Genomic DNA, 27,919 nt, shown 5'->3' with positions numbered 1-27,919 from the left:
TACCATTCTTGTATGGGCGTTTGTTAATTCAGCCGTATTTTAATTGGTTTAATTGCATTAGTGAAGTGTACTATGAGACTTTCTTTTTTTTTTTACATTGGATTGCTTGTTATGTTGTACCCTTTATTTTTTCTACCTTTCAATTTCAAACCAGAAAGTAGAAAGGTGAGCAGAGTTTGACATTCAGCATGTTCTGAGTGCCAGCAGAGCTGTTTCCCTGAAGGAGACATGCACTTCCTGGATCCTGCTTGCATGTCCAAACTTGCTGTTTGTTATCTAGATTAGTGAAACTGTGTATGATTGCACCTTTGGCTCCAATTAAACAGCTTCTAATTTAAATTAAGAAAATATTAACTCAGTGGCTACTGTTTACTATTTTCCTATTTAATATTGCAATATCTTCCTGTTTTGGTTTTTTTTTTTTTTTTTTAAACACAGCAATTACATGCTGGTCTTTCATGGAATTATTTTCTCTTGTGAAACATTATGTTTCATGTCTTTGGAACAAAGCCCCAGACTTTTGTCTGGATTGTATGTGGAATTTTTAAAAATATACCCACCCGTCTCCTCACAATCCCATAAAGGGGGAGGAGGGTTTGTGTTTGTGCTGCTGCAGTGAACAGACCCCAGCAGGTGAGCGCCACAAACCTTGGGTGCAAATGGCTTTCCTGGTTGTACTTGTTATGGCTTTTCATTCCTACCCATGCCAGCGTGTTTTTACCAGATGTGCAAAGTCCTGTGTGTTTCAGGAAGTCAGAGAATGCATGGATAAACAGGATAGCCCTAGCAGCCAGAGCTGAAGCAGCCTGTGCTCAATACTCACAGCAGTGACTGACCTAGGAAAAATGACCCCATCCTCTGAGAGCTGCATTGCTCAGCTGTGGAGTGTCCCATTGAGATGACAGCAGCTACCTCTGAGGGTGGGATGAATATTGTTTTACTAAATTCCTGTCTTGGAGCTCATAACTCTTCCATTTCCCACGCCTGCTAGACTCATATGCTGACAAAATACTACTGCTAATAAAACACTACATTTATTTACAAAACTTTGAGCAGTGTCTTAATTTGTTCCTGCTGCTTGCTCAGTGGGATCTGTTTGTCCTTAAGCCTGAAGCTGCTGCACCACACAGCAGAGCTGCAGCTGTGGCTCTGCTCTTCCATGTTTCCTGGCACAGCTGTTAAACAGGCTCACTTGGCTGTTGCTCTAATAAGTTGCTGCAGCTTTTGTTTCATCTTTTCCCACCTGATAGACTGGGTGGTTCCATCACAGAAAGCACTACACTCTAATGGCTTTCTTCTTTCTTTACAGGCAGGAGCTTTTTTTATTTTTTCATTACCTTACCCATTGTATTCTTCCAGAGAATGTAACTGCAACTGTTCCAATCCCACACCCTTTGTATCACAGATGAGATTAACTGAGAACTTTTGTATCAAAATAGTAACTTTATTTGAGCCCTCACTTGCTTTTCTTAGGTTGTTTTCCTCCATGTACTGTTACACTGCACACAACCTTGTGAATAGCCTTGCTTGGAGGCTCTGATCCAATGGCAAAATGCTGCAGAATTTTTGTTTTAATCTGGACCCACTGAGAACTCACCACCTTGGTGAAACTTATGTGCCTAAAAACCAAATTCATACTCTTTGCTTTTCTTGTATGAACATTTAAGATTCTTCTGAAATCAAGTACTTGGAAGAACTCTCACAAACTTTCTGGTCTCTCCCCTGGGAGTGAGTTTCTGAACAGCATCATAGCCTAGTCCAAGTTTTAAGGCAGTACTTGCATACATTTGTTCCATCTGCAGAAGCACAAGGAATATTGGTCTTGAAGTTATTTCCACTTCGGTGTTCCTCTGGCTTGCCTGCTCAGAGCTGCAGAATTAATTCAGAGCAAGGACTGAAATACAAGGAATTCCTGGTACTCACTGAAAGCCATCTGCACTGAGCTGCTGCTCTTCAAAGCAGGGAGCATTCACCCACCACCTATGAGGTGTAACCAGGACTGACTCCTTGTTCCTGGTCTTGGAACTTGCATTCTGGAGTGGCTCACAGGGAATAAGGCACCACACTGAATTTCAGTATGTGCTGCCAGTTTCTAGAGGAATCCTAGGAAAATAACTTCATTTTGTTTCCCAATAATTGGTTGTGTTACAATGTAAATCCAATGCTAGAATACACCTTATTTCTCCTGTATAGGGTGGTTATGAGCCTGTTGGAAAAGACTTGACATTATGCCATCCCTAGAGCTTCCTGTGTGCTTATAAAGCACATATTTGCATATGAACAGTTTGGATTGCTGATTTAATTAAGATTGAAAATAATACCTTTGGACGTCTTTTTCCAGGGTACTTCAAAGTTGCTTAGTGGATGTAATCTTCTGACAAGAAAGACCTTCCAGTTGCTGCTGGATTTAATAGACTTGTGAAGAATGCTTCAGTAATGAACTAGTGAATTCTGATTCAACCTTGTCACTTTCCAACAAAACTTCCCTGGTAAAAATTTCAGAAGTGCTTCAGTGGCTTGTTTGCTCTAAAGTTCTGCCTATTACTTCTTTCACCATCTAGTCCATAAGTAATAACTAGGAAACTTTTTGTTCTCATGAAATATGCAGGATCTTTGTACATCCTGAATGTCAAGTGTGGAGAGCAACCCACTTCAGTCTACCTCAACAGTGTTTCAATCAGATATTCCCTGCATAAAGAAATACAAATAAAGGTGTTTTTCAGGTTCTTTCAGGTGAGGTCTATGGAAGGCACCAAGTTAAGTTCCATGTGCTTTGTTATATATAAATGTCATATGGACCATATGCAAATACAGTCTGCCAGAAATCCTGCAAACTACTCAGGTTCATGACGTGTCTGAAATGATCAGATGATTTTCTTAAAAAGAAGGGCTTTGGTTTGAGCAGAAATTTCATGACTTGAATCCAGTCAGTCTTGCCCTCTTTCGCCTCTTTCCACTTCTTCTGAGGTCAGGGTTTACTTCCATCATCATGACCTCTCAGTTCTTGGATCCAAGTTTGAAAGAGCTCCTGTAGATTCTGAAGAAGTGACATAATTCTGTCTTCTGTCTGTATGCTAATTGCTGCCTGATCTTGTCTAGTTTGATGGATCTGAGTCCCAGGATCTTAATTTTGAGGTAAGAACATAAGCTGGGAGCTGCTTAGAGGAGTTGCTGAAAGTGCATTTATCATTCCTACAAGGTGAGGAGTTGCATGGGGATATTTGCTGGTGTGCTTCCAGCTGCCAGTGTGCTTCCAGCTGCCAGCATGCCCCTTGGCCTGCTGGCACTCGCTAGAACTAATGACCTTATAAGGCTGAATTGTATTTTGACAATAAGCTTTTCCTAAATAAGCCTGATAAAGTTATTTTATGTGAATTATTAAAAAGTGGTGACTGTGCATAAATCTGAAATGGAATCTGTCCATTGGTACCCAGAGGTTTGATCTGTAAGGTGAAGTTGCTTTAATCCAGAGCAGCAGCCTCTGTGTGGTGAGGGGCACCGTGCAGGCGTAGGGCTGTGTGTGAAACAAATCTCTTGATTTGAGTGGCAGGGTAGTTAGAAGAGCTGGTACCAAGTTTTCCTGAGTGTGAACTTAAATTGTAATAGGAAATCTCTACTGAACTCTTGTCAGTGTTTAATTCTGTTTTAAAATTACCAAAACAAATATTTGACAATCTATTTTTCTATTCAAACCATGTAATACTCAATCACATACAAGAGATGAAGTGTTTCCCTGTATCAGGTCAGGTGTCAAACATTGATATTGCAATAGATTTTTTTGACACCACCCCAGTAAAATGCTGTTCACTTTTTTGGTGTATGATTATTAAAGTTTCAGAGTTCACTATGACTCCAAGTGCAAGGTAGATTAAACCAAATGCTGGGATCAGATCCATTCCGTGTCATAACGCACACAGAGCTCTCTGTGCGCTGCTTGCCTGAGATCGTGCTGCTGGCTTAGAGCCTTTGGAGGAGGGAAGGTGCTGATGTCTGAAGTAATAAACAAGTGTTGGTAAAAATCAACTGTACTCATTGTAGGTTGAGGTTAAAAACTTTATAAAATTCATGTCAGCTTCTCTTGCTGGATTAATGTAAACTGCTTTGTTTGCAGGGTTTATTGTCATCCCAAAACCAGGCCAATTCTCCAAGTGGAACTGTAGTATAGCCATCACACTACTGCTAGCAAATCTCTGAACGCAGGACAAGAAGTAATGACAGTGGAACCACGAGCTGTTCTTCAGGCAAAGAGCATCACAAATTATAATGTGGCAGAGTGTAAACATGGAATTATGTGAATCACATAGTGACTTGCAAAGGACAAATGTAAGGAGTTCTCACTACAGCTGATCCTGCTAGGCTGCTCACCTAAGGAAGAGTTTGCATTGGAGAAAAAGCAAAAAGCTTCCTTTAGTATTGCAGGAAAAAGTAGTAACATTTTTGTTTTCTTTATACTTTTCAAGTCCAGTGTAATTTAATCTCTATAAATATATAAATAAAAGATATCTATATATATATATATATATAGTGTAAAATAAGATATGTTTCTTAAATTCAAGTAAGTTCAATGGTTAAACTAGTACTTCACCATTGTTTATTTTGCACTGATTTTTTTAACCAGAGATGGCTAGAAGACAGCCTGGAATGCACTCATGGAAAATGAAAGTCATTACTTTCTGGCTTCAAAATGTTTTTCAGGAAGATGGATGCTGCAATCATAGATTTTTTTAAAACAAAATTGTTTTGCACTTAAATAGTTTAATGCTTATAGAGAATTACTTTAAAATTGGTGTCCAGACACCACAAAAACTATGTTGTGGAGAAAAGATCCTTTGTATCTATTAAACATTTATTTTAATATTGTTGTTTCCAACTGCAATCGGCTCTGTATTATATGTATAAATAATGTAATTCAGTGATGGGGGATGGGAGTAATGGATCATTACACTAGAAATTCTCATTCATTTAAGAAAGTGATATTTCTAATTCAGAAAATACATATTAAACTATCTTGAATATGCATTTTTGTTTACTTTCTGTTCAAATCCAATCACTTTTGATGTAACCAATTCTTTGCTGAATTAAATGTTTGGTACAGAAATACTAACCTAAACTTTGTAGAACAAATTCCTTTCAAAAATATCTTACCCAGAACATTGCTTCATATTTAATGGACTTGAATTTCAATTAGGAAAGTGAAATACTATTGTTCTGTTCTTGTTCTTAATGGCTTATTTCCAAACACATCCTGCAGTTTAAATACATCATACAGCAGCAGCTCCACAGACAGGCAACTTCATGGGGTGAGGATTTTGTCACCGTGTATTCCCGTGCATTTGGAGTTGGGGAGTGGAAGATCCCACAGCAGTGGCTGTACACACGTTCTGACTTGTCAATCAGAAACTGGGCTAACATATTGGAGTAGCATTTCTGAGGCTCATTTCTCTTACATCAGGCATCTCATTTATAATTCAGTGGTCCTAAACTGATAAGTGTGATGGGGATAGACATATCCATGGATTTGCAGAGGTTAATGTTTGTTGTCTAAACACTTGGCATTTTTAATCAGTCAGCACACCACTTAACTTGTTTTCAGTAGTTCCTGCAAAGACTTACAGTCCATGTCCAGCCCCAGACTGACACAGAATAGAAGTATCCATCATATGCTTCCCTTTTTCTTATGCAGAAACGTTCACCACTGGGATCTGCAGAATCCTGCAGGCAGAGTAGAGCAGAGGCTGCTGGCCCAGAAGCATGAACTTGCCTGAGGGTGCACATACTGCAGCTGTGGGCACAAGTTAATGCCCTTCCTGCTCTCCAACAATAAAGCTGGGTAGAATTTTTTTAATTACAAGTAAACTTAAGACATTTTCTGGCATGAAAAGCAATTTGTTTTCAGGAAATGAATGAACATTTGGGGAGAAGCAACTGCAGTAGCTTGTAACTAAGTCTCATCCTTGCAATGCAGCCAGCATGTAGAGAACTGCCAGATCCATTTACAAGCTGGGAATTAGTTCCCTACTTTATTCAAGATGTAGCTGTGCTTTACAATTCTTATCTGTCTTCTTCTAAAATACGAGGAACGGGGAAAATACTGAAACTGAGCAGGATTATTTTTCAGAAGTTTTGTTTTATTAACATAGTGGGCTTAACTGTTAAAATACAGATAAACCTCATCACTGAAAACTAGTGTAGTTATCTCCCCATAGACTTCTTGTAGATAACTGCTTCATATGGACTGAGTCAAAATGAAACAGTTGAAAAAATATGCAGTAACTTTAAAAGACTTTTTTCCTTCAGCTGGAAAAATACAAAACCAGTAGGGAAAGAATTGCAATATCCAACACCAGGGGAGCAGCAGCAGCTGCTCCCATCTGGGCTGGCAGGGAATGTCCCTGCCACAAATTGTAGTCCAGCAGCACACAAGGAATGTGTGGGGGGGTTTCTTTTCTCAGCCTCTTCTTTACTATTATCATCAACAGTAAAGAAGAAAGAAATTCTCATCAATAGCAATCATCTAGAAACTTGAATTGCCCATACCACACTCTATTCCATATGGTAGAAAATTATTTTATTAAGAAACAGGGTACTAATAACTTACCTGGAAGGAACTTAAGACCTCTACTGTAGATACAGCTTTTAATAAAAATATTTCTCCTACTACATTAAAAAAATAATTAAAAGTGAGCAGAACACAGATAATCTCAGTATGGAATTTTAGCTGGAAGAATGAGGGTAGGAGCTATACTTGCCAGTTTGTAGTTTAAAGTTTGGGTGCATTTTAACTATAAAGCAGGTGGGAAAACTCAAGTTTGCCTGTTCATCCAACAGCCAGAGAAGTGTAATTGTCTCCAGAGGTTTAACAGCAAGGAACTTGTTAGGAAATCAATATCCTTGAAGTACTGTATGTGCCAAACTGAGTAAGATCCACCTGAAAGTATAAAAAAAACAAATAAAATTCCAATATGGTTCTTCACTTCAGATTTGCAATTTTATAGCAAAAATGATGTGTTGAACATGAAATTGCCATTCTCATTACAACCAGAATCATTCTCATTCTCCCCAGAGAATCTGGGGACAGCCCCAGATACACAGAATGTCATAATACATAAGATGTTGTTCTGGTAGCCCTTTTTTTCCAGGTCAAAACTTACAAAAATTCTGATTTCATCTTTTTCCTGGTGTATGAACAATCACCTGCCTGATATATTAACGAGGGAAGCAAACAGTGGCAATAACACTTCTGAATTCAGAAAAGTACCTTGTCCAAACACAGTTTAATCAAATTTTATATTTTTTAGTCAAAATACTTTAACTTCAGCATCTGTGATTTGAGGCTTCCAGAAACTGATTATGGGAAGCCAAAAATACAATAAATGTATCTCCATCAGGAATATAGTTTTGATAATCTGAGCTTTGACCCCTGTGTAGTGCTAGGTAAGGGAGATCTGAGTCAGAACAATCCATCAAATGTGGGTAGTAGGATTTGTCTTCTCTTTTTGTAAGAATTTAAAAACAGTGGAGAGTGAGCTCCCTTGGATCCAGTTAGTTACCTATTTTTAGACCATCAATTTTAATGCTACTCATTATGCTCAACTCCAAATATATCAGCACTGAGCAACTCACCATCTTCCTCTCTGGAAAAAACACTGTATGAGCTCATGGCACCTTTTGCTCAGTGTTCCAAAGGTAAGAACTTGGAGGTTGCTGTTGCACTGTGTTGCCTGCCTACAGACCTGCAGTCCTTAATTTCATTTTCTAAGTGTAGCATCATACTTTTCACATATCTATCTAATCTGTCTGTCTATAAAAAGTCCCTATGGTAAGTATTCAGACAAATAATGTATTGCCTTACTGTTGAATTTCTCTGTTCTATCAGTATGAGCTGCTAACATGAAAGCATACAGATGTGGGGAGATGATTCACTGAAATGTAACAGAGCAGGAAACCTCAGCCAGTCACTCTGCTTGGAGATACTGTGTTCAGGAGAACATTTTTTGCTTGGAACTGGAGGAAAGGAGCATCCATGCAGCAGGAGTTTCAATAACATGACAAGAAGCAGTTAGCTGTACCCTTGTGTTCTGCTGTTTCCCCTTGTTACAGTTTTCTCACTTTACTGGTGTAAAGCACTTCCTCCAGCAAAACTCTTGTATTTGTTCAGTCCTAGTAAGAGAAATCTGCCCTTCCTTTGGCACACCTAGTGCAGGTAGCAGCAATAGAGGTTTCCCTGCAGAGCCTTGTCCAAGTGCTTTAGTCTTCTCTATACAAGTTCTTGCCAAGGCTGGGATGTTTTTTCCATTCTTGCTGTTGAGATTCTGAAAGTTTGCTATGAAGAAATGACATAAATTGAGCAATGGTACATGATGCAGGTGGTGCAGGATATTTAACTTGGATAGTCAAATTTGAATCAATATCAAATACTCCCACAGTCTGCACCACATTTACCCTGTGACTATTTTTACATTTTCAAGAATCTCCTTATAAATGTCAGATTGATCCTCAGTAAAGTATGTGATAATAATACCATCTTCTAAACATGAAGACAAACATAAGTTAGACAAGTGCTTTTAAGCAGTAGATGTCAAAAGGATTCATAAAGAAATTGAGCTTCCACACAGAAAAGCTACAATGTGGAATTTGGGCATGCTCAAAGTTGTCCAGAGTTGACCTGAACAAGGATTAGGATCTAATCCAGTCACAACAGAGCCCTACAAGTGTTGAGATGCCTCTTCTTACAAAAACAACCAAACCACAGCAAAAAGCCTACTAACTGGAAGAGCTCAAATGAGTGAGAAGAATAATAATTATTTTCACAAATGCACAGCCATGTGGAGTCTCAGAAGGAGAGCTGAGAATGTAACAAGCTTAATTTTTACTCTTACAAGATCTTTATGTTAACCTGTATTTGACTGCATTGTGTATCTTAATTGGTTAAAATAAATAGTCTGGATCTAGAGCACAGATCTCAGGTTGATGCCTGAGGGTTGGCTGAGTGACACTTGGATGTGATGTGCTCCTCCCCAGTGCCTCTCACACAAAATGCCCTTGGCCTCCTGCTCATGGCTGGGGTTTTGAGCAGCAGCACCAGAGCCCAGTGCTTGGTTATGGAAAAAAATGATGATCACTTCCCAGTTATGAGCAGAGTAACTTTTATAACTATTAAAACCTCCAAAAAGGTTTTTTGCCAAACCTGTCTTGCATGCAGACTTGGTAGGGAGAAGATTTTTCACCCCCAGCCAAGTATGATTTGTACAGACTTTCATTTTCTAACTCACAAAATGTTCTCTAACACATCACCAAATTTATGTATTAGAAATTATTTAATGCATGTTTTTAGATCTCAGGAATTTAAAAATCAATGGTATCAATCTGGAGTAAAGATTCTTTCCTAGTAAGATAAGAATGTTGCCTTTTAACTCTCACCTTATTTAATAATAGGGAATATTCTGTTAAATTGCTGCTGGTGATCTGTGTGCCAGATTTCTGAAGCATTCTCAGCTATGTGCTTTTACTGTTCTTTTAAGCAACTGCCTGCAACATCAGTCCCTGTTAAGACTTTTGATTAATGTTAAGATCAATGGCTTGGAGCAAACTATGACTAAGTTTTGTTTGCTTTTGAATCAGCTAAAAAGTTGGTTTAGCTTTGAATTAGATTATAGTTACATAAAAATATTCAGCAGTTACAGAAACTGCATCAAAATCATATGACTGAAAAATTTGCACATTCTCAGTGAAACCTGAGGTGGAAGTTACTGAGTACAGGAGAAAAATAATTTCCAGAGCTAACTGAAAAAACCCCAAACTCTTAAATCTAAAAGAAATACAGCAGTTAGCTGTCATTTGTAATACAATTTGAAAACTTAAATTCTGTAGATAACATTCCATTCCTAATACTTGAACTCAAAGAATCCTTTCATGTTATTTTTAACCAACCTCCTCCTCCATCAGGTTCTAAAAGGAACAAGAACTGAGGAAGTTCAGTGCAGAACACTCTCTGTGCTCTGCCAGAACAATGCTTTAATTAAATATTGACCCCCTTCAGGAACATCATAGGAAAGCAGCCCTCAAACCTTGTGGGGTTTTCCTGCAAATTGTCAGAGCAAGACAAAATCAGGCACTGCTGTTCTTGTTAGGTCTCTAACAACAGAAGCATGACTGGGTCTCTCTCACTTCTATTCCTTCTATAGCAGTCAAATGGAAATGTTTCAGGGAAGACTGAAGTGCCTTCTGTTCCTCAGACTGTTGAAGAAACAACAGAAGTTTCAAATGTGCTTCAGTGGGCAAGTGAGAGTCTACACCTCAATATTTGATCCAGTAAATCTGACAGACTGGAACACAGGGGTTCCACCACCTTCCTTAGGTTTCCAGAAAACTGATAGCAATGTAGGAGTAGGAAAGGAAATCAATTTGGCCACTCCAGAAAAATTAATTTTGGTAATTCTCCCAGTGGAGACTGATGTTGATTTGTTTTTTTTTCCTAGACTTTCCTGAGAGAATGCTTTTAAAATAAACAAACAAGATTCAATTTCTTTCTGAGAACATCTTAAGGAATACAATTAGAAAAGAAACCCCAAATAATCAGAAATTAAAAAACCCTCAGCCAATTACAACTTCACCTTGTTCCTTTTTAAAAATTAGTTGCCTTACATGATGTTTCTTGAAATCTTGTCTAAAGGAACTTCTAGAAAACCTACACTGATGAATCCCAGAACTAAATTTGTGGGGAAAGTGGCTTCTCCTGTAGAAGGAGAGTTCATGCTTTCAAAGCTGAATGTACAGCAGAAAATAATTTATAATTATTCTTTGCTAGTTTGTGGAAGTTTTTGAGGGTTTTTTGAGAAAAACCTGTATTTGAGTTTTCTGTGTGGTACTAACTTCCACCTCACCTTGTTGATACAGCAAGTGAATACACAGAATTTTTCACATAGCTGGTGTATAAACAAAGTTTTAGTTGGCCAGAATTTGTTATCAGAATTTAATTATTTATTAATATCATGTCAAATACACATTTAGAATTTTCCCTGATATCATCTGTATACATGATAATTAAGTTTTTTAAAAAAAAAATATTTTATTTGCTCAAAAAGTAGACTGAAGCCCTGAAAAGACAAAAGCATAATTCCTGTCTCTGCCACACTTCATCTGGAAAACTTTTTAACTCAAGGCAGACGTCAAAAACAGGATGATGATATCTGAAAATAAAGGTGGAGCTGACCCTTTAAGTAACAGCAACTCTAACAAGAATCTACCAAGGGGATTATGAGGTATGAGAGCTCCTAAATTCTAACTCGTGTGTGTCAGGGATTTGGGGGGAGGGGGAACTGCATCAGACCAAATAAAGATCTGTGTTTAGGCAGACAGAATAAACCCAAGTAATCAGCTTAAGTAAAACATTTGTTTCTAGCTAACAAGCTCAGTGCTACTAATTACTTTCTCTAAATGGGCTGACAGTTCTTCCACTTAAATACTACCTGTCTCGGACTTGCTTTTGAAATTTGCCACAAATCCTGAGGTACTTGCCCTGACGTATTTCCTACTACTCTTAATTTTTTGTGCATGTTTAAAGCTCATGTGTTGGCTGTCTTAAAAAGGTGGGGACAAAAAGAATAGAGACAGTAGTGCTTTAGGTAAGCTTTGGATTCAATGCAAAGAACTATGTTGATTGAATTATGTTCATGGTTGACAAGACATGGTACAGGAAACAAATTTAATTTCATGCCACTTAAAACATGGACACAATGCTCCCCTCACCTTTTGACTTTAGTCTTCAAAACTGAAGTGATTTGAAGTCACTTGCCAGAGTTCTTGAAAATAAGGGTGCTGAAAGGTTTGATGGGCAGCAGTTCTCTCATTGAGGTCATATTTTATCATTGCACATAGGAAACAGAAACTTTTAAAAGGCAATTTGTGCACAAGAAAAGATTTTCCCTTTAAAGAAAGGGAGGATTCAAAACTCAAAATTCTTGACCTGTGTTAAGCAAGCTGAGAAAAACATTTAATCATGCATATTCAGGGGGGATTACAATTCCCTGAAAAGAAATAATTCACCTGATTTAGGTAATCATTCATTAGGGGAAAGTAAGTCGTACTTGAAAAAAACCCTTTTCTTTCCTAAAAATTTATGTCACTGGCCTTAAAGACACTATGGAAATAAAAGGCCAGATAAGATGAAGACAGGTTCAGATTTCCTCTGCTCTGCCTTCAGGTTCAGGAATGGGTGACTCTCTCTGGGCAGGGACAGCAGAAACTGCTCTTGTGTCAGCACAACAGATTGAGGTTTTTGTGGTGGTTTCCTGAGCAGACATTGCACACAGCTGTCCAGCTCTGTTGTGGATATTGAAACAGTGAGATTAGTAGCTATGGGAGTGCATACTTACTGCTTGAACTTTTGGAGTTTTGTTACCAGGAGTGCCTATCACTTCATGGATTTTTGAGATGTGGTCCAGCTTATTGTATCCAAGAAAAAGAGACTGGAAACTGCAAGGTAAGAAATGGTATTAGTACTAGACAAGACACAATTGAACTGTCACTTTTGATTAAAAAACCCCTTTTTTGTGAGAAAGATAACATGATAGAATTATTCATTTGTGGACAGTTTAATACCTATCAACAACTGGAGGATAAAGTGAGCAGCAGAGCAACACAGCTGCTGGTTTGCATTGAAGGAGTAGTTGGGTTATTGAAGAGAAATCTGTAGCTGCCCTCTCCTGCTGGTTTGGAGAAAAATATGTAAAGAGATCATCCTTTGTGTTGAAGGACAATGGATCAGGGATTGTGTTTGCTTCTAGTACAGTGGCAGATCCTAGAAGACAATGTGTTCTCCTCATTTTAAGACAGCAGAATCAAGCAGTCTCTCTTGCTGTGTGTGCACATAGAAATGTATTTATAACACTCCATTCCTAACACACAGGTTCTTTGCAAGCAGCAATACTGGAAACAGGTAAATTGACCTGCATTCCTGAGCTTGAGCCTCAGTTAATATAAAACTTGCACAGAGTCCTTGAAACATTGTTATCATATTAGAGCAATCTGACTTCAGTCGGGTCCAGTAACATTTCCTGCACTTGTTGCTTTTTAATTTGGGTTTATAATTAAAGAAACACTTCAGTAGCACCACATGACTCTTGAAAGCAAAACACTCAGCCCCTTTGTAGACACGAGAAACTTCTTTTTAACTGTTTGCAAATTCAGTCCAACAGCTGGCTGCACACTGCTCTGAGTGTCCTCATAAAGCTTAGAGGAAGGAGAAAAAAGATCTGATTCACATTGTGCAGCTGCACCAAGACATGCAGCTGGGACGAGTTTCTGTGTGAACTAAAAAATGTGCTGCTGTCAAATGTAAAACTGTAACAAATTCAAGAACAACTGTGCAAGCCACTGAAAAGTGTGATCCAGGAATCATGATTTATAGGGAACAGAAAGAGAAACAAGATTTGAAAGATCAGCATGGCTGAATAAAAGACTAAAAGTTCTTACACAATGTGCTGTAAAGCATAAAGGCTTATGCAACCATTCAACAGCAATAACTGCAGGAGGCACTGAAAAAGAAACAAACCTGTCCATAATTGCCTTCAGTTTGGCAAGACTGTATCTCTTGCAATTCATTAATTTCAATAAATATCCCTCCTTCCTCTCTGAACACACCTGTAAGGTCTCTGAAAACGTTCAGTGGTTGCAAAGAGTGAAATTTTTTACATTAAGCTAAAACTACAAGGGAATGTCTTTAAAGTTTGGGGTTTTTTCCCTAAGAAAACTTAAGTTTGCAGCATGTAACTTTTTTGCAAAGCTACAAAGCCCAGCTGATTCAAGCTGAAGTGCAAAAACGAGGCATTCTTAAAGCTTTTGGTCCCAATTTACTTTGCAAGAGCACTGCCACATTTGGGATTTTTCTTTTAACAGTTTTCTGGCTGGAGAAGTAGAAATGTTTCTACAAGTTAGCAGGCAAAGCATAATGGTTGTCATTTAATGTGATGGTGATGGCAGCAGCTGCACTTGCCATGTGGAGGAGGAAAGAAGCAAAGCAAATGTTATCAGTCCTGGTTGCATATCAGAGACAGCAGTGTGGGAGGAGAATAAAGAACTGCTGCTGTTGCTAGGGCACAAAGATATTGGAGAAATACTCATGGTGGGTATTTTTGCTTTTTTCTTGAAGACCAGTGACAAATATTTTAAGTTATAGTTTCATTATGACCAGAAATTTTAAAAAACTTCGCTTTTTCCTGAACTCTTCCTTCATCAGAACCTGATTTCAAAATATACCAGCACACAAAATCTTAAGAGCACAGGGGGCTTAGATACACTATACTGTAAATCAAATTTGTAAATCAGAGGAAGTGTATTCTCTAATCTCCTCTGTTTTTGCAGAAAGTATTAGAAAGTCCAAAAAAAGTAGGAAAAAATTTACCATTAAGTGCATTAACAAGACTGGGAATAGTTTGTGATGCTCATGAGAAGAAATGAGCCATACTCTACACAGAGATAAAGCAGAGAAAATACATTTTTACTAAATACCAAGTGATTGGGGGAAAATGTTCAAAAACGTTCCTTTGAAAATCACTTTTGTTTGTACTGTGTTCTCCTGAACTGCTTTATTACTAACCTGGCACAGGGTGAAGGGAGTGCCAGACCAGATGGGATGACTGAAGTTAAGAGAAGCACACTAAGCACAGAAGCTTCTTCTACAAATCCATGGAAACGAAGATCACGTTATCCAAACCACATGCTCCTAATTTGAGTTATTTACCTTTGATTATCTTGATTAATGATAAGCAAAACCCTCCACTGAACACAGTACCTTGTGATTTCATAGAAAACACAGCCAGGACTCCACATGCCAATTCTGTAGCTACAGAGCCCTTTTGTAAGCAAACATGGAGGAACTGTGTGCCTGCTGAGAACAGATATTCCTACAAGATCCAAATTCTCTTAACTTCAGGCTGTTCTGCTGCAGAGATAAATAAAGTATTTCCACAGGTTACAAACAGTAAAATATTCAAGCAATGACTGTAAAATAGTCATTGTAAAAGAAATCACAGATGACTTTAAGAAGAAACTTTCCAAAATCCAGGGGCAGTATCACAGCAGTAAAGCTGCATTAAAACAGTGAGTAGGGTCCAGGCATGAAGGTATCTGTGCCCATAGTATGGAATTCAAATACTTTCTGTACATCAAGAGCATAGGGACTGTCACAGAAGGAAAGGCTGCTAAATAGGACATCTAGATTAAGTTATTAAAGTTCTTCTGTTTAGCAGTGATGTAATAGGTGGCTTTGGCTTCTCCTCTACACTTCTATGACTCAAAAATTTATCTTCAGAAAATAAAATTTCATAAACTGAATTTAAAAATCCTTGCTTTTCAAACATTAGCAAAATAACTTTCTGGAACTGTCAAGAGAGATGGTTACAATTAAATCTTCTGAAAGCCACTATCTTCTGCTCTCTTTTGTTTGTGTAACTTCCACTAACTGTAGGAATTGAATGTAGAAAGAAAGAGCTGAAAAACTGAACCCTATTTTCTGTGTCTAGATTAACACAGAAATGAAGATAAATATTAACAGAGGATAAAGAACAGGTTTCAGGTTGGAGGGAACACATACAGGGTGTAAAGCATCTCAGTCATTTCAGTTTTTAGCCAGTAACAAAATTGTTTGTTCATTCCCCTAGATCAGGAATACAGTAACTGTCTATACATTTCTTAAAAAACTGTACTTTTGTTCATGAATAAACATTACCTTCTCAGGGTAAAGAGAAAAATACTTATATACATCACTTTTAGTTAAATATCCTCATATAAATGTAATTACCTTTATTATTATGTTTTCTTGTTGCCCATCGCTCTGAAATATCCCATTTCTGTACTAATACAAACACAGCAGAGAGAAGAATTCAGTCAAAAGATATCAGTGCTTCCAGTTATTTGTGAAAAACAAAAAATACTTAAAGAAACCAGCGCTTTTTTCAAACTTACCAACATAATAGTAAAAAATTAAATTTTGCCATCGTACAGCTGCAGATCTGGGAATGGGGAATAAAGCAGGCAGGAGAGGCCCGGCTTTGTGCTCCTGCTCTCACCAGAGGATTGCAGGGGCCATCCCCCCCAGGAGGGCTCCTCAGCAGGAGCCAGAGCTCCTCTGGCTGCCCCCAGGGCTGTGCTGCAGGCACACACTGATCTGGGCCAGGGCCTTTGCTCTCCCTGCAGCACTCAGGGCAGCCCCAGACAGTTCTGTTTCTGCCTAGAGAAGACTGAAATAAAAGTGTGCTACATTTGCTGTAAAGCTGTTGCTGAACCTGGACTTTTACCTATATACACAACCTAGAGATTTGCATATCTGTTACACATGTCTGTTTTTTTTAAGGCAATAGCTTTCTCCTTCCTGGAATAAAATTTCAAGTTGTGTGTGTCCTATTTCGTGAAGAACAAATAGAATACAAATATCACAGCCTTCAGCTTCCAGAGGTGCATTGATATCACCTTTTTCAATTATACTGCTTTTGTATGTAATCTATGGCTAGCTTTGTGATTCATTTTCCACTTGACTTCTGACATAATTTATATTTCAGTATGCACCAGAATAGCTCAACTAACAATTGTCAATTCAATACTCTGTAAGATGCCTCAGTTTTTACTGCATGTATTACTTGCAGTATCTATTTCCCCTAGCTCTAGCAGAACTGCAATATTTCATTGCAGTTCTTCTAAATATCTCATTTCCTCTCTACTCAAAGTAATTGTCCTTCAGGTTAAAGATTTGTATCAATCACCTCAAGTTACCACCACGGTTAAAAGACTGTGATTCACATCTGAATTGCAAATTCAAGGCTAACCTGTGTAGTTTAGCTTCCTGTAAGGCAATAATTACAGTTATAAAATGTATCTATTTTTCAGAGCCATTCAGTAACTGCTCAGCTTTTTTTCTTTTATAGGCTCCAAAGGCCTTTTAATCTTGCTGTAATGCCTTTATGTAACGCTGCAATGCCATCAAGGGAGGCAGAAATGATCACATTTTTGAAAAACAAAGCAGGTACTGATCTGGTGATGACAGTAGTATGAGTAATTGGCTGGGAGGAGGAGGGGGATTATCAGGACAGTAACTCATTGAGGCCAGAGCCCCAGAGCCAGACTTGTGTTCCCAGCTGATTGCAGAGCTCCTCCAGGCAGCCACATAATCCACTGAGCAGGATTAGATCACAAAGCACTTGGAACAGAGCACCATTTACATGGGGAATTGTAGTACTAGTGCCCCCATAGAGATAAATGGTGCTTTCAACATCAGGACTTTTGTCATTTATAGTGAAAAGATATTAGAAAATGCAGCTATTCAAATCAATTTAGATTATTATTCTTATTTAAGGAATTGGGCCTTCATAAAAAGAAGTCATGCTCAATTGCTTTTTCATTACATGTCACTAGAAAAATCTGGAGCAGATGCTCTTCTACTTCCAGATTTATCACTGGAGGAACCTTATTTGGCAGCAATGGTACAGTGAATCCTAAGGCAGTGGCACTTGAGGCTTCTATCATTTCTCTCTCTCAGCCACTTTTTCCATTGTTTTACATTACCAAACTACTGTTGATTAAATAAAGGGCAAGATTCTTTTTCAGTTATTAAATGTTTCTGCTATAAATTAGCAGCAAGACAATTATGGCTTTGTGTAAAGACAAATAGGCTTGATTGAAGTAACATGGATCTCTTGTTTTTTTAAGGAAAAAACACAAACCTATCAGCTTTACACATTAATAGCATTACAGTGAACTTTCCTCCTAATTACAGAAGTGTCTCCATACTCCTTGTCAAATTAAAAATTCATTCTCAGTCCAGTTCACTTTCCTATTGTACTCGATGATTTGACAAGCTCTACCCCACGTGCCACTACCTTACACAACATTAAAAATAAGGCACTGTATCATGATAAACACAGTCCAGACTCAAAATTCAGACCATAAAGAAGAATCAACAATTTAGAGAAGTTTAGGTAAGCCCAGATGAATGTTCAGATAATCCCTAACTGCAGCATTTCAGATTACTATTGAACACAGATTTCATTTTGAACTGATTCACCATGGCATAGAAAAAGAGTTTACTATAACTAGGTGGTGTTAAAACAATCATCTTCTGGGAAACTTTGAAAGAACTTGTATTTTTAAATAGTAAAAAAAATCAGAACATACTGAAATGATGATTCTCATTTCCATCTGAATACCATGCTAAATATAGCAACCCCAAAATGTCTTATTAAAACTAGTACAGCAATCTACTTCAGCAATCAGCAAATAACTCAATTTTAATCTCACATTCTTATCTAGGTCAGAAACAGAGTTACTCCTTTTGTTAGAGATCTGAATAGTCAGTGTCACCAATGTCATGTTCAGGAGCAAGTCTTTATTGTATTACACTGAATGACACTTGCATGTTTCAGTTATTTAAATTAAACTCCCAAGACATTACAAATTCTTAATTATTCATTTTTAAAAATCCTCTTTTACTCATGAATTGTAAGTCCCTCCATTTGCTGTATCCAATTCTTTACTGTTTATATAAGAACTGGTTTTAAATCAGCTTTTGTACGAAATGTTTTGGAGGAACTCTTCCTTATGCTTTATGATCTCTGACCTGCTTTGACAAACAGCTCCAGAATTTTTAAATATAGGAGGTAGGAGGGAACAATGTTATTTTATAAAGAAAACTTACTAAGTTTATACTTTTTTACTAAGTATAAAAACTAAAATTCCTTATTCATTGTTTCAATAGTTTTGAAATAAATGGAATACCTTGCAATCATCCTGACCTAACAAAGAATCTGTTTAAATTTTATTTTTTGTAACATGAAGCAATTATTTTGTGTTTTGCAGTCTAGGTTGTTTGACTGTAGGATAGATGCTATGGACTGCACCTACCCATGCCTTAAACAATTGGGTATATTCCACTGGCAAGAATTAAAGGGTAAAGCACAACAGCACGAGATTCCCTGTGAGTTCTATACCCTGTCCCAGTGAACAACCAAGTGAAAAATAATTAATTTCACTTTGTGATCTACACAAGGAGAGTTTATGTTTTTTAAGCATATGCTACATACCTTTTATCAGCTCATAAATAGTCATGGCCATAAATTCACATACCAGTGAAAGGGAGCCAGGGCTTTCATCCCTGCAGAAACAAATAAGGAGACTTTAAGCTAGAAATAAAACTTGCACATTGATTTGTCCACAGTGTAGAAAAAAAGTAAGTAGTTTAATCAGTATTAAAATGGACATGTTAGTTTTTAATTGATGCTGTCTCATGGAAGTTTTTAAACTTACATCTGAGGTATCAGAGTTTCAGTTTATGCCATCCAAAGCACCTACTGCAGAAGTCAACTGATTTATTCAATGAAGCTTTTTGAAGGCATCTTTTCTGGGCATCTCACCTGTTCAGTATAAAGAAATTTCAGTAAATTAACTGATACAAGGTCAGAAGAAAAGAGAGGGAAGCTACTGCACTGTATGTGAAAATACTTTCTACTTTAACTCCAGTAGTTTCTATTGCATGGCAATGTGTATCTGAACTCACTACTTTGCTGACAACAGCAATTTAAAGTATAATCATGATGTAATACATCTTACACTTTATTTTCCATTTGACTGCCCTGCAGAGGCAGACATCTTTAGGTCTTCAGTTTTTCTTGTAAGATAATTGCATCAGAGCCCATCTCCCCTGCAAAGCTGTATGAAGGCAGCCAGTAAAAGGCTGAGGGTGCAATCTGCAGTTGAGCTTGCAGGCTGGATTGCCCTCAGTGAAAGCACAGCAGCTGAGGCTGAGGGCTGCACAAAGCCGAGCTGCTGACACCATCAGCACAAACAGGACTGGCAATAGCAGTGTGCTGCTTGCACAGCCTTCAACAGAGAAGTGACACAGCCTGAAGGACAAGAAAAATGTTTCAGAGCAGTCAACAAGTTTTGTGTCAAGGGTTTGAATAATGAAGGGTATGTCTGCTGTTGCACAGTGATGAAATGTACCATGCAGTAATGGAGTAAATGCTGTCATAAAACGTGATCACTCTGGAGACAGAACGTCCCCAGAAGACACTGAAGTGCTTAATGAGGCAAGGAACCCAACTTTAGCACTGACACCTCTTCCCAAAAGCAGAGCTCAGCTACTGCCTAACTCTGAGATCCAAACTTCAACTGCTTGCATAGGGATGTCTGCAAAGCTGCCTGTGAAATGATACTGCCAAATCGTTGGCTTTGATCCCTTGTTCAAACTGATAAGTCGAGCCAAGATCCTTAAGTACCAGAGATAAGCTCTGAGTGTGCCCAACCAGAGCCCTGAGCCACGGTGTACAGTTAAAGCACTCACTGGATATGGGATGTGGGTTGAAATCACCAGCAAATCTTACATATGATGAGATGAAATCTAACTATGCTTAACATATATTAGATTTTCATCTTAACACTGACTTTGAAATATTTTGGTCTGTTGGGAAGGAGACACAAAAAGCAAGAGCTACATCAGACTTTCTTAAACAACAGCAGACACGTAGACTTCAGATTTGGAGAAATGTGTTTCAAACTCAAAAAGCTGCTTAAGAATCTACAGGTTTTCTCTAGACCCAAAAGTTACTGGATATTGTTCAAATACAGGGATAAAGAGGAAAGAAATCAATGCACCGTGCATACAGAACAATTTTATGTAAACATAAAGATAGTAGGATGTGGAGTCAGCCTCCTTACTGCTTGTATTTATCTCAGATTATTCACTTGTTCTATACTAAAGTTGAATTAAACAGAAAAGAGGAAGACTGTCTTGCAGCCAAGGACTGCACTATAGCTGACTTTTTCCCCTGCCACGAGGCTGTCAGAACTTCAGTCGGTCACTGAACTTTGAAATGCAGGGCCTGATAAATTGTTTCCTTCCTGTTTCTTTATTGAGCAGATCAGTAATTAGTAAATGGCTTTATTCCTTCCTGCAGCTTGGAGCAGCTGGGCTCACCCCAAGGATAAAGTAATAATGTGCTGTGCCCCAGACACCAGTGAGGACACCAAGGAGCTCCCAGCAGGAATTTGTGTAGCACAGGAGCAGGGATGATGCTGTTCACTCTGTGCTGCTGTAGCATTCATTCCAAACATTGCTCAGTGGGATGCGTTGCCAAATTTAACGTTGAAAATTAAGTTTTGATGGAAACCTCTTACATGAAAAATGGACACTATTCAATGATTGTGTATATTATTTCATTGCCCTCCTAGGCTTTAATAAACAAAAAACCCGTGGTACAGAAACTCTGGGAGGAAGCAGGAAACAAAGAGCTTTGCACACTATTGAATGGATCAGAGCAGGACATATGTCTTTTCCCAGTCAGACGTACAGCTGAACACCAAAACAATATTTTCCACTTTGAAATGAGGAGAAATACCATGTATGGGCAGGTTCTGTTTAAAATAATGTTAAAAGAGTTCACTTCATCAAAAGAATTTGTCAGTCAATTTATCAAAGGGTTAAAGGCCTAAAAGATGTTTTAGATGAAAAGATGACAGTCTGCAGTGCCTTTCCACTGAGTTGTATGTATCTGCCCTTGATACAGTTAAGCAGATAGTTTAAATACTAAATATAATTAAATAACAGTTTAAATACTGTTTTAATCATAAAGTGGACAATTCTGTCAGTTGTAGGTAGAGTATAAATAGACCAACAGATCTCTAACAATATAACAGAGAATCAGAAGCCACATTACTTGAAGATATTTCTCTTCTTTTAACTGATATTCTTTGAAAGTCTGAGTTACATATTGAAATCTCCCCTAAGAGCAAAATGTCCCATTTCACTTTGTATGTACAAATGAGTCATTGCCAGTGATTTCATTAGGAACTTGATATATTTAACCGAGAATATAAAATCAGTAACCCAAGAGGCACTGGCTGGCACTTGGATACTTGGAGGACAATGCCAAGTCTATGTCTATTTACACACAGCCCTCTGCTGCATTTCCCTGCCTGATAAATGCACCTATTTTGTGACCATGTAACATCTGAGTGATGGATGGAAATATAAATGCAAACATGAAGGAGAACTAATGCTATACATTGACTAAGGATAAATGCACTGGTTTTAACCTGCATTACAACAGCACTTAAAGAGGCTGAAAAAAGTATTACCCAAGAAGAGGACTGACACATTTCCTGCAATTATTATTATTTACAGATAGAAGAAAAACAGCACAAGTATATTTGTGCATTTGGCAAGGCAGAAATCAACTATTTATTCCTCATTCATCCTTTCACCCCTGACCCAGTGGCCAGGCCCATTTAACACAGTGGTGACATCAATGAGAGCACTCAAGGAAATAACCCCCAGTGCCCAACAGGAAGGCAGAGTTCCCTTTCTGTACCACATGGAAACCTTTTGAATTCATGGGTACTTAAAAAGCTTCACTTAGTCTTAATTTTGTGTTCCCTCACTGAATTTAAACATGGTTTTCTGTACAATTTCCATGATTAATTATGCATACCTTTCAAAATGTTGCTTCACGTGTTTACTTGCACAGTACTTTCCTTCCCAAAGACTCACTTTCTCCAGAACATAAGAAGATATTCCCTCTCCTTATCTTAGCAACTGGTATTTTAAAAACAAAAATACCCTGTTTCAGGATGTTTGCAATTATTATGAAGACTGTGTATCAATCCTTACTTTACTTGTTAAATGCTGACTAATGGAAAACTTTCAAATAAAAGAGGTATTTTGTTAACATGTAATGAAAAACAGCAAATGAAGTTTTGCTGCCCAGATTACAGAAATATATATTCCAGAAAGTAGAAGACAATAATTCTTAAACAATAAACTACCACTTCCTTGCTCAGAGACATGATGCCTCTCCACACAGCCCTTCCTACCTTTTTTTATCCTGCAGCATATTAGAAACTCATATTTGAATTTATTCTTTGCTTCTTTCACCAAAACAAAACAAAAAACTCCCTTTATTTACAATGTACTGAAAACAAAATTATCTTGGAAAGTAAGTTTATCATGGAACCATTGTTCCAACGTGGGGGTTATTTCTTGGGGTTTTTTGTGGAGGTATTGTTTGGTTTGTTTGAGTTTTTTTACATATTTTATTTTAAGCAAAGCAGTTTCTGATTTTAAAGCTTTATTCCCATATTAAATTCAGATTTGAGATTTGCTCTGGGCCAAAAGTAATGTTTGGCTTTGATAATTAAATGCTTCAAATACAAAGATGAGAAAAATCAGTCAATTCTAATTCTGCAGAACTTTAAGGGATGAAGCAGATATGGGTTCTCAAAAGAAAAGTTTTATTTATATTAATTTTCAGGTCTTCTAATTTCCATCAGAATTGACTTTTTTTTTTCCTCCTTTATTCTCCTCCAGCTCTGTGATTAACTGTTCCCTACCAATCCCAGTGCCTAGTTCCCTTCACCCACCTCATCCTCCTATTGCCTTTTATTTTTAGCACCTACAGATTCTATCCTTGATAATTTTTTTTTCAGTAATTTCACCTGAGCAAAATCCAGTTCTGGTTGGCTTTATGCTGCTGTTGCATTTGACATGGGTCTTATAATTCAAGAAAGATGCAAACCCAGTCATTTTGAGGGAGGCAGGGCAGAAAACCTCTTTTATCATAATCAGCCCTTTATGGGTGTCAGAATAACTGGGAGTCTGAAGCTTTGTGACAGCAGTAAATTCAGTGTGGCTGAATTAGTGATTAATTGTTATTAGTTACAATTAGCACTTGCTGGGGCACCTTCCCTGCCTGTGTGAGGACTCCTTCTAAGGACAGTGCTCAAGCAGTTTCTGTCCTGCTGCCTTGTTTTGGAAGATAAGAGAATTTACTAGCAGAGATGAGGGTTATTTCATGCCAGCTGCTTTTTGTGTCCAAGAAGATTTCCAGATATGTTTAATTTACAAATATAAACACAGCCTTACAGTGGAGAATGCCTGCCAAGAAATTCTGCAGAGGGAAAAGTTACCTAGGCAGGGACACTCTAATGCTGTCTTCCAACCAACAATCAATTGGTGTTTCTTATTCTCTTTTCATCTCCCCAGCTTTCATACTTGCTTCTCTTTAAAAAAATCAAACCCAAACAAGAAAAAAGTGTTTTCTCTCTTTGTGAGCCAAATGCTTGTATTTTCATTATAGAAATCTTCCCCTTGCAACCCCTCTTTCTTCAATACAGCAGCAGCACTCAGATGAGAATTGTCAGGTGCTCTTCTCATTTTTATCATCTGCTGTTCTGTTTTCTGATCATTATCTATCATGCTGCACCATAACCTAACTAATTTGGCCATCTCAATTTGAAAAATTGGAAATAGAAGAGTAATTTAAAATAAACCATACCATCTCATACACTCAATAGAGACAATTTACATGCAGAGCTATTTTAAAAGCACAAACTGAATTTGAAAATCATTGTGGGTAAAGGAGGCAATCTCTAACAGACTCCAGCATGGGGAGGAGGCCACAGGACAGTTTCATTGTTTTGGCTGTAATTTGGAAATTTGGTGAGTGCTCCAGGTGAGCTGACCCTCAGCCTTCACCAGCTGAGACTGAAGAAAGAACATCTTGTCAGGAAAAATCACCATGTTCTCTATCCCCACCTTAAGTTTTAATTTCCTATCTAAATTGCTAAGTATAAGGTGGAGATTGTAAATTCAGACTACTTAAACACCACTCTCTCAGAATTCAGTGTAAATGCAATTTTTGGTAGCAGCTGATACCCTCCAACCAGTCACAAACACACTGGCTGTGTTACATGTTCTTATCATGTCAGAGCCAACCCTGGGGCCAAAATATACACAAAACAGACACAAAAAAAAGTTAGTTATTTGTTGATTTACTCTTTTATTCTAATAAATGGCCATCCTGTATTTTTTTTCTTAAATGCAAGTAATTGATTCTCTGGCATTAAAAAAAAATTCAAAATCATATGATCTGAAAATGAGATTTTAATGTCTATGGCCTACCAGCCATAGTGTTACTGAAGCAAAGTACTTGGGCAGAGAAATGCAGGGAAAGCATTATTGTACAAATTTATTGAAAATATCTCCAGGTATTTAAACAAGTCAGATAGTATATGTTTATACTGTTTGGTAATGTTTATATATTTTCTTCTATAAATGTATTTTGCACATACAAGAGAAGTCCAGATGAGAGTGGAGAGCTCAAAACAAGTTGAGTTGTTTAGATTTTAAATTGCAGAATTCTGATACGGTACAAGGACTGAATCCTTCACACATTTCAGAACATTCTTACAGCACTGAAGATCTTTTCCACATAAGCCTGTAAAACTTGTTATTGCAATTCCTTCACAACACAGAGCTCTGTAGACAAAATAAATACCCCACACATAACCAGCAACTGAGGCTTTCACCTGGCACTTATGAGATCCACCCAGTTAAAAGAATGAAGCAAAGGCCTGGATAATTTCAACTGACTGGAAAAAGGGTGGAATCAGGGATGAAAATTGCATTATTTGAAATGTCTCTTTGATGAATAAAGTCAATGTGTAAACTCTGAACAAAACAGGTCACTAAAATAAGAGGGACTTTTTCCCAGGGACAAAATGATAATGATCCCATGACAAGTTAGTTATTGTTTAATCAGCAGCTGAAATAAAATCAGACATTGTAAGAACAACAGCACAGAAGTTTATATAGAATAAGAAGAAATAAAATTTAGAGTTCAGGTGTACTAACAAATTTTAATTTTGAATTCACAAGCCAAGATTTCTGGAGATTCTTAAAAATCCACTTCAGCACCATCCTGATCATGATGAGAAGAACCCACCAAAACAGAAGACTTCAAACACAAACTGAACAAAAAAAGCCAGGTCAGAGCAACTTTAAGCTATGAAAATTTGTACAGCTACAAAACAAAACTTACTACCAGTTAGGATTACCTGAATTTGTTGTAGTTAAAGATGAAGACTGAAAGAAAGGTTAAAAACTTTATGAGCATTGTAAGACTGAAAGCTTTGAGGATAAATTAAAGGAAGTTGTTCCAATTACATTTGCATAGAACACTGAAGAATAAAAGAGACCTGATCACTGGCTAGAGTTCTCTCATGCATCTGTAACCACAGATGTGAACGAACCTCTCCCCTCTGTTTCAGCACACACATGTTCAAGCTCAGAATCGTTAGTGGAAAGGGAAATAAAGGTTGGGAAGAACAAGTTGCAGCAATATGAACTCATCCAACACCCCAAAAAAGTGGCCATGAATTATTCAAAAGAATGAGAGTTTAATGTGCAAGAGGCTAGAGAACCCATGAAATAAGGAACAATTTAAGTATAAATTATTGGCAAGTGATGGAGCTCAAAGACAACACCCAATCGTTTTAACTAGAGAGAGTGGAAAATTCATAATCATTTAGAATTAAAGAATTCAATAAAAAATGACACAAAAACATGATAGCTTTTTCTTCCTCAGTATCTTGGCATCTTTGTAACAAAGCGTCTGCTTTAGATTTGTATAATATCCTCTTTTGACTACTGTAGTGCTGTCTTAAGTATAACATTGATACAAGTGGCTAGAAAGAAATAACCAAAGAAATGAAGGAGGCAGAAATGAAGAAGTTGAGCTTCAAGGCCATGGTACGTAATTATTGCACTCAGAGACACGGCAGATGTGAAGGATGTAACACGGCACGAGGGGAAGGATGCCAAGCAATGGAAAGCAAGGCGTGCCGAAGCAGGAACACTGAGCAGTTCTGAGAAAGCACTCGCAGAGACCGGCAGCCGGGGTGATGCCCCGCAGGAGCCCAGACAGAGCCATTCTTTCCCTGCTGCGGAGGAGTGGGGCGCAGAGACCAGCGCGGCCATGCGAGCCCCGGGAGCTGCCCACGGGCCGCGGGTTCGGCGTTCCCGGGGCCGGCAGAAGCACCCACAGCCCCCTCGGCGCGGGGCTCCCTAAGACCACGGCCCCCTCCGTGCCCGCCAGCCTCCATGGAGGGCCCGGGCCCACAGCACCCCTCAGAAAGGGCCCGAGGCCTGTCCCCGTACCCTCTTACTGTGCCTCCCGCGCCGTCCCGCCGGTGCCGGGGCTGGCGGATCAGCAGCCGGGCCCGACCCGGCCCCGCTCCCGGCGCTCCCCTCAAGCCGCCATGTTGTGTTCCAGTCGCCCCGGCAACCGCGCACGCGCTGGCCCCGCGCCGCGGCCCGCTGCACACGGCACGGCCCGTGGGCGCGCGCATGCGCAGTGTGCACGGCGTGCCAGCGCTCCGTCCCTGACCGCCAGGTGCGCGCCCAGGTGCGGCAGAATTGTGCATGTTGCACCCTCGGGTAATATTTTTTTTTTTTTTAGGAAAAGGAAAGAAAATCCCAAGGTGAATGGGCTGTGTGGACGAGAGCCATCAGGACTGTAGTCAGGAGAATGGAGCAGTAACTGGGAGAAACGTAATTTCGGCAGTGTGAGATCGCAACCCACTGGCCACCTACCCAGAAGGGACTCCAAACTCAACCGGAAAAAAGAACTGCGCCTGTGGACTAATTAGCAGGAGAAGCGAGATGTTACTACCAAATAGTTGTTTGAATACTAATTAATAGAAAACTTACATAGTTGGTAACCGAGGAAGGCTGATGCCTTTGTTTGTTAAAAGGTATATAGCAAGTGTAAAGTTTTGATGATCACTGGGCTAGACTTTTGTGTGGTACCAGTCAGCTCTCTGCTTTGCGCAAACTAGAATAAAACCCGAAATACCTCGCCTCGAGGTGTCAATTGGCGTCCCGACTCCCCGGGGATGGCGGGGCTGAGCCGCCCGGGGGTGAGGGGTTAGGGAGGGGAGCCCTTGGGACAAGAGACGTGCTCCATAAATCCAGCGGCGGGCCCTGTCTGCTGCCGAGCCTCCCGCGGCCGGAGCAGCGCCCCGGCGGGCTCAGATTCATCCCCGGTGATGGCCTGATCCCTGGCGGATCCTGCGCGCCACTGCGGGATGGGGAGAG

General features: G+C 38.8%; 2 protein-coding genes across 20 annotated transcripts in view; one reads left to right on the top strand and one right to left on the bottom strand.

The window, feature by feature from the left end:
- The window catches only part of WDR20 (WD repeat domain 20), a 49,723-nt gene extending 41,924 nt beyond the window's left edge, over nt 1-7,799 (top strand). For 6 of the 11 annotated variants that reach the window (XR_012580682.1, XR_012580681.1, XR_012580685.1 and 3 more), the window contains one exon: nt 2,342-7,799. Coding sequence is in view for 2 of the 11 variants with exons in the window: in XM_074542331.1 (XP_074398432.1) it covers nt 2,342-2,422 (81 nt within the window). In the remaining 9 variants the exon portion in view is untranslated. The remainder of the gene's footprint in view (nt 1-2,341) is intronic. The other 5 variants (XR_012580684.1, XR_012580683.1, XR_001332401.3 and 2 more) reach the window with 1 other exon arrangement.
- LOC102060498 (uncharacterized) lies at nt 317-27,175 on the bottom strand. Of its 9 annotated transcripts, none has more exons than XR_012580689.1 (7): nt 26,981-27,175; nt 19,071-19,141; nt 15,800-15,847; nt 14,792-14,941; nt 12,375-12,474; nt 8,195-8,323; nt 317-6,928 (listed from the first exon to the last, which is right to left on the bottom strand). XR_012580689.1 is itself a non-coding variant. In XM_074542336.1 (5 exons), the coding sequence occupies exons 1-4, from the start codon at nt 27,169-27,171 to the stop codon at nt 12,413-12,415; spliced, it is 378 nt and encodes a 125-aa protein (XP_074398437.1). In that variant the 5' UTR covers nt 27,172-27,175; the 3' UTR covers nt 407-6,928; nt 12,375-12,412. The 9 variants fall into 9 exon arrangements, 2 of the variants coding, with proteins under 2 accessions (XP_074398437.1, XP_074398439.1); XR_012580688.1 differs by having other exon boundaries at nt 407-6,928; nt 15,800-15,853; XR_012580692.1 differs by lacking the exon at nt 14,792-14,941 and having other exon boundaries at nt 15,800-15,848.
- Nucleotides 27,176-27,919: the final 744 nt, after the last annotated feature.

The sequence above is a fragment of the Zonotrichia albicollis genome, chromosome 6, assembly GCF_047830755.1.
Source record: "Zonotrichia albicollis isolate bZonAlb1 chromosome 6, bZonAlb1.hap1, whole genome shotgun sequence".
NCBI lineage: Eukaryota > Metazoa > Chordata > Aves > Passeriformes > Passerellidae > Zonotrichia > Zonotrichia albicollis.
The sequence above is the reverse complement of the archived record's forward strand: the minus strand, read 5'-3'. Positions and strand labels throughout refer to the sequence as shown.

Bases quoted from the DNA above. Each gene is read 5' to 3' on its own strand.
- LOC102060498 (XM_074542336.1), bottom strand. From the start codon at position 27,171: ATGCGCGCGCCCACGGGCCGTGCCGTGTGCAGCGGGCCGCGGCGCGGG. The intron at 19,142-26,980 runs GTACGGGGACAG...TTGTTTCTGCAG, and splicing joins GCGGGAGGCACAGTAAGAGG to GGATGAAAGCCCTGGCTCCC. The intron at 15,854-19,070 runs GTATGTAGCATA...TGTTTGTATTAG, and splicing joins TATTTATGAGCTGATAAAAG to TACAGAAATGGGATATTTCA.